Source organism: Belonocnema kinseyi, chromosome 7 (assembly GCF_010883055.1).
Source record: "Belonocnema kinseyi isolate 2016_QV_RU_SX_M_011 chromosome 7, B_treatae_v1, whole genome shotgun sequence".
NCBI lineage: Eukaryota > Metazoa > Arthropoda > Insecta > Hymenoptera > Cynipidae > Belonocnema > Belonocnema kinseyi.
Window position 1 is genome coordinate 1,615,138 of NC_046663.1, and position 10,109 is coordinate 1,625,246.

A 10,109-nucleotide genomic window follows, 5' to 3' on the forward strand; every position below is an offset into this window, starting at 1 on the left:
TTTTTTTATTGTTCTATTTACAATATATTTCGTGCTAACGGTATTCCTAGGGTAGGTGGGAATGTACTCCTTACAATCCATGTTAGCATTTTCTCTTTTTAGTTGAATCTAACCAAATTACTGCAGATATGTCAGGTATTGATATTGTTACTGCTGAAGCCTACAAACATGATTAATGTTATATTATTCTTGCATTAAAACGTTGCTGTTAATTTCGCAAATAACATTCTACTAAAAACGTTAAATTTTAGAAGATTAAACATTAGTGGGTTATTTGTTGCTTTGAATGACATTGACTTGAGGTTTTGAAAAAACGTTGGATCACTAAGCTCGGCTTGTAAGTTTTTCTATAATACACTCGACATGCTATTTAACATTTACGTTCCTAAATTTAACACGAGTAGGGTAAATTCACACGTCCACATTTGAAACATTTCAGGGTATTTTTAAAATTTCAAAGAATTTTCAAGAGTTTTAAAAAATTTCAAAAGATTTCAAAATATTTTAAAGGATTTTAAATATTTGAGGATGTTTTTAAAGATGTCAAGGAATTTTCAATTTATTTTTATAATTAGCAGAAATTTCAAAGAATTTCACAGAAGTACTTTTAAAGTCTTTAAAAAAAGTTCAAGGTGTGTCAAAATATTTTGAAGGTATTTCAATATTTGACAGTATTTTAAAACGTTCCAAGGAATTTGCAATTGATTACGGTAATTTAATATGAGATTTTGAAAGATTTAATATATTTTAGGATATTTTAATAGATTGCAAGGAATTTACAAATTATTTAAATAATGTAATATGAGATTGTAAAAGATTAAAAAAATTTTAGGGTTTTTTTTTAATTAAAGGATTTTCAAGAACTTTGAAAATTTTCAAGAGATTGCAAAAGAATTTAAAGTATTTTAAATATTTGAGGCTCTTAAAAAAGATCTCAACGAATTTTCAATTTATTTTTATAATTTAAAGGAATTTCAAAGAATTTTATCAATTTTAGCAGTTATTTAAACAAATTCCAAAGTACTTTTAAAATCTGTAAAAAAAGTTCTTGGTATTTCAAAACATTTTGAAGGTTTTAAAATATTTGAAAGTATTTTCAAACGTTCCAAGGAATTTTCAATTGATCACAGTAATTTAATATGAGACTTTAAGAGATTTGAAATATTTAAGGGTATTTTTTAAATTGCAAGGAATTTTCAAGAACTTTAAAAAATTTCAAGTGATTTTAAAGGATTTCAAATATTTTAGTATGTTTTAAAAGATTCCAAGAAAAAGGTAAAAAAGAAAGATTGAGTTGGTTAACTAGTTATGCTGGATCAAAATAAAAAAATAAGAGAATTTTCAACATTTTCAAAAACATTTTTTTCAAGATTTTAAAACTATATGAACGGTTATACGTAATTCTCAGAAACTCGAACAGTTCCAATAATTTCTTTCGATAAAAGTAAAATTATGAGAGTTATAGAATTTGAGAAATAAAAAAATACAAACGAAAATGAACTTTTTAAGCCAAACAAAGCGCGATATGGAAGAAAGTTAAGACAAAAAAAATTACGCTTTGAAAGCCCTACAAGATTATTACAACAAATTTTTGAATTTTCTTGAAAAATAGAAAAGGTAAATTTTGATCGCACAAAAATAATGAAAAATCAACTATGCAAGATTCGGGAAAGGTTCACTGAAAAAAATTGTGCAACTAAAAAAGATATAAACATCTGTGATGATTGTTGCGAATTCTTTTTGGATAGGATTTGTGATTTTTGTTTTATTCGTAAAAGACAAGATAAACCAAAAAAAGGATCTACAAGTTGATTGTTAATAATTTCTGGATAGAACCAGCAGAATTTCTTTTAATTGCAACAAACAAGATTAAAAATAGAAAATAGTAAAAATCATAAAAACAAGACAATAAAATACGGATGTTTAAATATCAATGCACATTATGATTTGTAATAATATAAATTTTTTGAAATGATAAATTTTTTCAGGCAACTAAGAATAAATATTAATGCGAATTAAGAAAAAAATAGTAAGGTAATGATGGAAAGTAAAATTGGTATATTATTTTGCTATATCTAAATAAGAAGTACTAGCCCGAAATTTAACGAAATTTTAACAAAAGAGAATTACAGTCACAAAATTACAGTTGTCGATGCTTTGACCTTTAACTTTAAAAGGTCTTTCCACAATTTTGGAAAAAATTCAAAGACGCGCGAGGTGAAGCGGGCCGAGCGGGATGAGAATGTGTCCGCGCGGCTGGCAGACTTTTTAAATAGCATTTTCTACAAATAAAACAAAAAAATATCATAAATATTGTAACTTAAATCAAGAAGAGCAATCTAAACTCCTGAGGAATTACAGCCATAAATTGTAATTTACATTTTTTCCATTTGTTTTCAAAGATAGTTCTCAAAGATCCTGCGGCTTTGAAGATTACATTATCATTACGAAACTAGTGCTTCGCACTCGATAATTTGTACCCAATTGGAAAACATCATGGAAATAATTTCTAAATCTTCTTCTTATCTACTAAAGATAACACTTCAAACTTACGGATCTCTCAAAAACAAAAATTGCATATGTTTAAACATGATCCCACTTTTGGAACTTTTGTTTAATTAAGAAATTCCATGATGATCGTTTTGAAACACATATATTTTATATCTAGTAGAAATAAGGATTGATATTTCTTAATCTATTAAAATTTTTTCCTTCTTCTCAAAAATTTTCAAAATTCTGAAAAGAATATAACTTTTTAAATTTTGGTCAAATTGAAAGATTTAACTGAGATAGTTCCTAAATATATATAGATTTATAATTATATGTATATTTATATTATATTTAGATAATTTGCAAGTCTTCTGCCCATATATAAGAAACTTTTACATGAATTTCTAAACTTTAAAGAAAAAAAAATTCCAAATTTTGAAAATTCTCCAATTTTTCTTTATTTTGGGAAACTCAAGAAGACCCAATTGAAGAAATCCTTTAAAGGCTGCGTGGCTACAACATTCAGATGACCATACGTACAGACGGATAGACATGCATACAGGCATACAGATATACATACAGACGTGCAGACACTGACAAAATTGTATGATTTTCAGACTCTGTGAGTGCCGAAATGTGCAGATCCGTTAAAAATCAGAGATCAAAAATTTAGAGGATTACATTAAACTCTCATGAATGTGAATGTAAAAATGGTTAAACGGAATTTCTTAAGTCTGCAAAAGCTATAATTCAACCATGAGACTTGCATATTTCATGTCGTTTAACTCCAAATTTTTTCATAGAATTAAAAAAAAATAATATCAAAATTTTAAGTTCTGTCGAAAGACGGTAGCGAGAAAAATTAGAGGTCTTTCAAAATGCTACATCTTTTCTGTTAATAATTTTAACGTATCTGACAGTAAATCCCGGAATCTTAAATATATATCGGTTTGTCACATGTTATACTAAAGGTGAATTAATACGGAATTATCAAAAATAATGAAATTAATGCCTAAATAGTTCCAAATATATGATATCGCTTTATCATGAAACTTGATTCGCATATTTGAAATTTAATTGAAAACTTTTAACATAAATATAATTACAATTTTTATTTTTGCAGTCAGCGCAGTTATGTTCTTGGCCACCTTTGCGAGTCCCAAAGTAAATGTGAGTTTTACTTTACTCAAAACAATTTTTGTTAATTGCTATAATATAATTTTCTATATTCAGGATATTCAACATTTTTTTTTCAACTCGGAGAGAATAAAGTTATTATAAGTAAAATCTGTAAAGGTATGTTGTTCAAGGTGATTCTAAGCGTGGCGCAGAACATAAGCATAGCAATTTTTTAGTTGTTTTTGAACAATGACAGAATCAATAAAACGCAGTACTGAGGCTAAGTCGGAAAAAGAACAAGAATTTATGAAAATTTACAGGAAACTGATTCTTTTATGAAAAGTGTCCCCACCTGTCGTGAATATCGCGAGTCTGCTAAATACATATCCTTTAATGAGTTTTTGTTCTTGTTCTTTTTTATCGGCAGAAAATAAAAAGCTTTTTCGCATTTTATGCGGGGTAAATAAAGTTTTTTTCACTCAGTCATTAAAAAAAAATCCTAAACTCTTGTTTCAGGAGTGGATTTAATATGCTTAAAGATAAGGCGCATTCCAAATTTTGAACGTTAAGGGCATGTGATACTTACAGTTTCCCCGGCCTTTTTACAGCAAAAATAAAAATTTTTTAAAACTAAATTTGGAGATGTTATAAAATATCATAACGGACGTTCCCGGACTCGTTTTTGAGGGATAATTACAAAAAAATTCATTGTGCAAAATACAAATTTTATGCACATGGATTACTTTGAGGTTACGTCGTTTTTCATATCTGCATTTCCGATAATCGGGAAATTATTTATGAAATAAGCTTGTTTGATTGCCTGCAAACAAGGTTAGTTCTGGGAGATTAGTTACTATGTTTATTTGCAAGTCCAAAGTTTTCGGCCAAAAATATTGTGTAGTTTGGAAGTAACGCTCTTGTGAATTGTAACACACACAACCTCGAAATATGCACGCATGTTGTTAGCAATATCAAAAATTTTTTGATAAAAAAACACAAAAAAAAGTATCTGGGGACGTCCGTTAGCATGTTCGCTATCATTCCCCAGATTTTGAAGGCAAAATATTTCTTATCCTAGAAAAAAAGCCGGGAAAACCTAAAACTGGTAAAATCGACAATTCTTAAAGTATCACATGCCCTTAATTTTTCCACCTGTTTTTTCTACCTTTTTTTGTGAATTACACTCGAGACACAATCATGCCTAAACTAAACCAACTTGATGTATTTTTCAAAGATTTAAAATAATTTTAACAAATTTTTTGTTACCTTATAAACAAAGTAATGAAAAAGAAGTCTTTTTGAGGTTTGAAAATGTTTAGCTCATTGAAATGCCGAGTTTTTATATAAAATGTGATAGAAAATCGACGCCTCTATTCCACACTTCTTCAAGTCGATGTTTAAATTCCTGCTAGATAATATTGAAAGGTTAATAATAAGCACCGTGTCACCGATTTAAATAGTTACTGATCGTGCGCTCATTTGAAATGATTGTATATGCAAGTCAATTGTCTGTGACAAATAATATTTTTCAATTAGTTATAATCAATGGTTCGATCAAAAAGTATACATATAAAGTCAAAATTAAAATAATTATATAGTTTTATTGCATGATAGTACGCGATCGGCATTAGATTCACTGTAGAAAATACCCTTTTTATCACAAATAATCTTTTCAAATAATTCCTAATAGTTTTATGCACTTGACAATTATTATTTGTGGTAAAAAAATTTATTCGCACATTTAATGATTTTGTATCGGCGCGCCAACAGTACACAAATCCTGTTGCTTACATGTCGCATACTCCGTGTGGCGAGGTTCCAGAATTGGAAGAACTGGGTAAAGTACCCGCTTCCCAGAACATTTTTAATATCCATAGGACTAGAGACACTTAGTTCGGCACTGCGCAGAGAATCACCATGATTGAATACAGAATAAGTCACTTATTTAAATTACTCTAATACATTCTTTGCAGTGAATATCTATATTAACTTAAAACAAATTTTAATTAAATGAAAATTGTGTGCAATACAAATTAAACTATTAACATCTTGATGAACAGTACTTCTAATAACTAAAATAATATTTCTTGTAGATTCACGAACAAATAGGAAATGCTCCCCAAATAAAACCTGTAAGTTTTACTTTACTTAAAATAGTTATTTAAAGTTCATATAATTATTAAATACTAACAATTTTTCTGTTTTCCTAAACAGGCTCATCTTATACTACCAAAAGTGAGTTTCACTCTACTCAGAACAGTTATTTTAATTCCCTATGAATGTTAGCGTCCGCGTAAAAAGGGACTCTTATGGCCGTTTTTAGATTAGATAATATTCGCGTTATTCTGAATTAAAGTCAAAATGATTATTTTCGGATTTAAGTGGAGAATAATACTGAAATCAATAATTAATTAATTGGGAATGTACTCATATTCAGGCAGTGATCGGAAGTACGCATATTTTTTGTTTAAAGTAAAAATATAACATGTTTGATCGTGGAACACGCCAAGCTTATATTTGTGCTTCATGCAATCTTATTCGGCTTAATGTTCCATACCTAAGTCCATATCGGCCATAAATACCCTCATGCGCATGCTCACATATATTATACATCTAAATATTTTTTTAAATTTGTCTATTATATGGAGTTTTTGTTACTTTGCAAATTTATCAAACTGTAAGAGTTTTGATAACTAGTACTCCTGATAATATTAATAATATTTCTTACAGAGTCATAGAAACCTGGTTAAATCCCCCCCAAGAGATTGGGTAAGTTTTATTTTCTTCAAGACATTTATTTTAGAATGTCAAATAATTATTATATATAATAAAAGAATTCTTCAGGCACTTCATATTTCGGATACTAACCATTTGTCTGTTTTCTTTAACAGCTTCCTCCTGAACCAGTACGGGTGAGTTCCAATTTACTCAGCGCAGTTATTTTAACTCCATATATATTATTTTTACACATAGTTTACTACAATTTTCTATTATATAGAATTCGTGTGACAGTAAAAATTGGTATGAAATTGTAGAAGCTTTAATAACCGATTTTTTTGCCAATAAAAATTATAATTCTTGTAGCCAGGTCTCGGTAGGTGCATCGAAAAATGCGGAGACCATGTGAGTAAATAAACATTTTCATAGTATTTTTTATGCCAAAACCCGATTAGTTTTCCCAAAATTGTAAACTAAAGAATACATCTTTTTTTAGATGACAGGAACCATAGACGTTTGCATATCTACTGGCTTTAATCAAGCACATGTGAAGATGGAGCATTTTAATTGCATAAGAGCATGTGGGCTGAGCAGTAATGTAGCAAGATATTTTATTATTTTGTGAAAAATAATTCTTCAAATATCTTGGAATTCCGACTTAAAAAAAATTCGTTTTTTGTGCGATTAGAATTTTAAATATATCAATCTCGGACGTTTTTAAAACGAAATTATTTTTTCTTTAAATTATTCAATGTAAAATAATTAAATTTGGATTTGTTTACATTTTTAATATAATACACAGCATTTTTTAAAAATGATAATGTTTTTAAGACAATACAATTATTGACACTATAATATACATTAATAATTATTTCAGATATCTTACTATTACCTCATGAAGCTTGTCAACATGATCATTTTTTTTATCATATCAATGAAACCAATGCACCAGCAGTGGTGAGTTTTGCCTAACTCAGTACAATTATTTTCCAATCCATATATTATGTGTGATGCTAGTTACCTTTATCCTTTATATTGAGGATTTTTTTTTCTTCAGTTGGTAACAATAAAATTACCATAAGAAAAAAATATGAAAAATTATCTTGCTTATTGTAGACTCACTGGTCCACTGATAGTACTAGTCTTACGTTTGTCAGGGAATATCCGTATAGAATTACAGAATTTTATTATATGGAATTAGTGTGCACTTGCCATCCACCAAACTATGAAAACTTCGATAAATAGTACTTCTGCTCCTAAAAACTATATTTTTTGTAGGAACATCCTCGTATTAAGTGTGGAAGAAGGTGCTCAGTAAGTGAAACAAAATTCAAACAGTTTTTCTCTAATGGGAAATATATTCGTTTTTCGCAAAACTGTGAACTGAAATATGAATAAATATGTTTTTAGATTGATGGAGAAAACACGCTTTGCATAACTGACGGTTATGATGAGTGGACTATGTCTGTACAGGAGTACGCCTGCTTGTTTGCATGTAGGATGGGTAAGTTGTATATCAAGACATTTTGGTATTTTCTTTAAATAAAATTGTTGGATATTATAAAATGCGCTTTTTACAACCAGTTTACTTTTAAACAGTGCGAGGTAGTCAGTGCGAAGTACGAGTAGTTCAATTTGAAAAATATTTATTTCAAATATAATGCACACGATTTTGTAAAAAATATAACGTTTTCAAGAGTGCGTCATTTTATACATATTATATAATAATGAACATTCATTTTTTTTTAAGCTCCAGCATTACTACATGCAGGACCATGTCCTGAAGTACCTTATCGGATCCACCATTGAGTACGAACTCTTTTGTGAAAACAACATGCACTCTATGTAATTTATGGAATAAAATACTTCAGGTTCATAATTTCAAATGTCTAATTATTTCCTATGCTTGCATTTAAATTTATTATTACCGCCATTTCATTCATAATTTGGCTTTATCTTTGACTTTTTGACTTAGGAAAACATATCGAAATATTGTATTCACAAACTTAACACGTTTGAGCTAAAAACGCTATGGTGCCCATAGTTATTCGCCCGTAGTAGTTGACTCCAGAACTATTGATGAAGCCTAGTATAGAGGGATTTTTCATTATTCCTACCAGATTACCTGTACTTTTTCGTGGAGTTATACCCCATTCTGTACATTTGATAGTTCAGATAGTTATGCCCTGTAAGTATCTGGTCCACTCTATTTTTCTTTGTCTTTATTGAAGAAAAGTCGCAACGGCTAAATGGCCTTCTGAGGAACAGCATTATACAAGGCCATTAAAAATTTTTGCAAGCTCTGATCAGCAGTTTACTTGATTAATCTTATAATTTAATCTACAATCTAAATAAAATATATAAATAGAGTTGACCTCATAATACGTATTAAATAAGGTGTTTGATTAATGCGCAGTAATTAGCATTACCTGATTAATAAGTAGCTTTTTTGCATGTTTAGCGAGAAATGAGCAAAGAAAAAGTGTGTTTACAAGAAACAAAATTTTACAAAAGTTAATGAAAACAGAAAGAGATTCCAAGATGAAATATTCGAGAACTAGATATGATAGTTTAGTAGTGATTAATTTTAAGATTTGGGTTAGGATTGTCGTACAAATATTTGAGAAATGAATTCTAGAAGTGATACAAGGATGGCGCATTTCTAATATCGTAAGGTATTTCATTTCATATAGGGGTGCCTATTACTATAAATGACCTTTGAAGCTGACATTCTCTGTGAAGGAATCTTAAGGATTTTATATGCTTATGAAGAAAGGTCTCTGTATAGTTCAGACATCTGGTACTTTTATACTATATTGAGTAGGTAATACTCGTTTCTTTTCCTAAAACAGTTTATGAATGTTTATGGTTTATGAATGCTTCGCATGTACTGAAAAATGTTTCGTAACGTTGTATTATTTTATGTTAAAATTGCAGAAAAATGATAAACTAATCAGAGCAGAGGAAACAATTATTTTTAATTGTTGATAATAAAAGAATACGTGAACAAACTAATTTCATAATAATGTAAGTGATAAAGAAACTAATGAAATAATTGACTAATTTATTAACGGATATTATAGAGTCTACCTCTTTTGATACACAGTCATTAGTTAATTAGTTTTTTCAACACTCATGTAATTAATTTATTTACATATTCTTTTATTATCAATTATTAAAAATAATTGTTTCCTCTGCGAGGATTATTTTATTAATTTTTGTTACTCATAAAATAAAATCACACGTGACAAAACTTATTCCTTAAATAACATTTTTTATAAATAATAGATAAACAATTTTAAACCGGTAATTTGTACTTTTTTCATTTATTTTGACAACAGATATTCTGGAAGTAATTTTCACAAAGTAAATACATTAAATATATATACAATTAATAGAATAAGGTGTATTATTTAAACAATTATTTAACAATTAGTTATTAATTAGAAAAAAAGGAGAATGAAGTGAATTTTAATGAGCTACACATGAATATACGTCACCAAAATTATCAAATGCGGTCGCAGTACATTTTCCAGTATTACATTTTTGTAGAACCATCCGAATTTCCATCTACATTAATTGAAGTTTTGAACATTTTTTTGTAAAATGAATAGGTTCCAAAGTACAAATGCAAACTTCAGAATTGGGTTTTTTGCCTCTTTAACAAAAATCCGGATTTGCTTTTAGGACCATAACTCGATCCCTTTTGAAGATAAGACGTTTTTTAGCATTGAACTTTTTAAAAATTACTTTAGTTTAATTTCGATGTTCAGTGTTTTTCT

At 28.5% G+C, this 10,109-nt stretch overlaps 1 protein-coding gene across 1 annotated transcript in view; it reads left to right on the forward strand.

Annotated features, from left to right (window-relative positions):
• LOC117177384 overlaps nt 1-8,150 on the forward strand; it is a 35,368-nt gene extending 27,218 nt beyond the window's left edge. Inside the window, exons 2-12 of the mRNA XM_033368035.1 lie at nt 3,614-3,660; nt 5,703-5,741; nt 5,824-5,844; nt 6,340-6,378; nt 6,501-6,521; nt 6,694-6,732; nt 6,824-6,920; nt 7,205-7,284; nt 7,606-7,641; nt 7,738-7,831; nt 8,078-8,150. Of these exons, the coding sequence (XP_033223926.1) occupies nt 3,614-3,660; nt 5,703-5,741; nt 5,824-5,844; nt 6,340-6,378; nt 6,501-6,521; nt 6,694-6,732; nt 6,824-6,920; nt 7,205-7,284; nt 7,606-7,641; nt 7,738-7,831; nt 8,078-8,136 (572 nt within the window). The 3' untranslated portion in view covers nt 8,137-8,150. The remainder of the gene's footprint in view (nt 1-3,613; nt 3,661-5,702; nt 5,742-5,823; nt 5,845-6,339; nt 6,379-6,500; nt 6,522-6,693; nt 6,733-6,823; nt 6,921-7,204; nt 7,285-7,605; nt 7,642-7,737; nt 7,832-8,077) is intronic.
• The last annotated feature ends 1,959 nt before the right edge of the window (nt 8,151-10,109 follow it).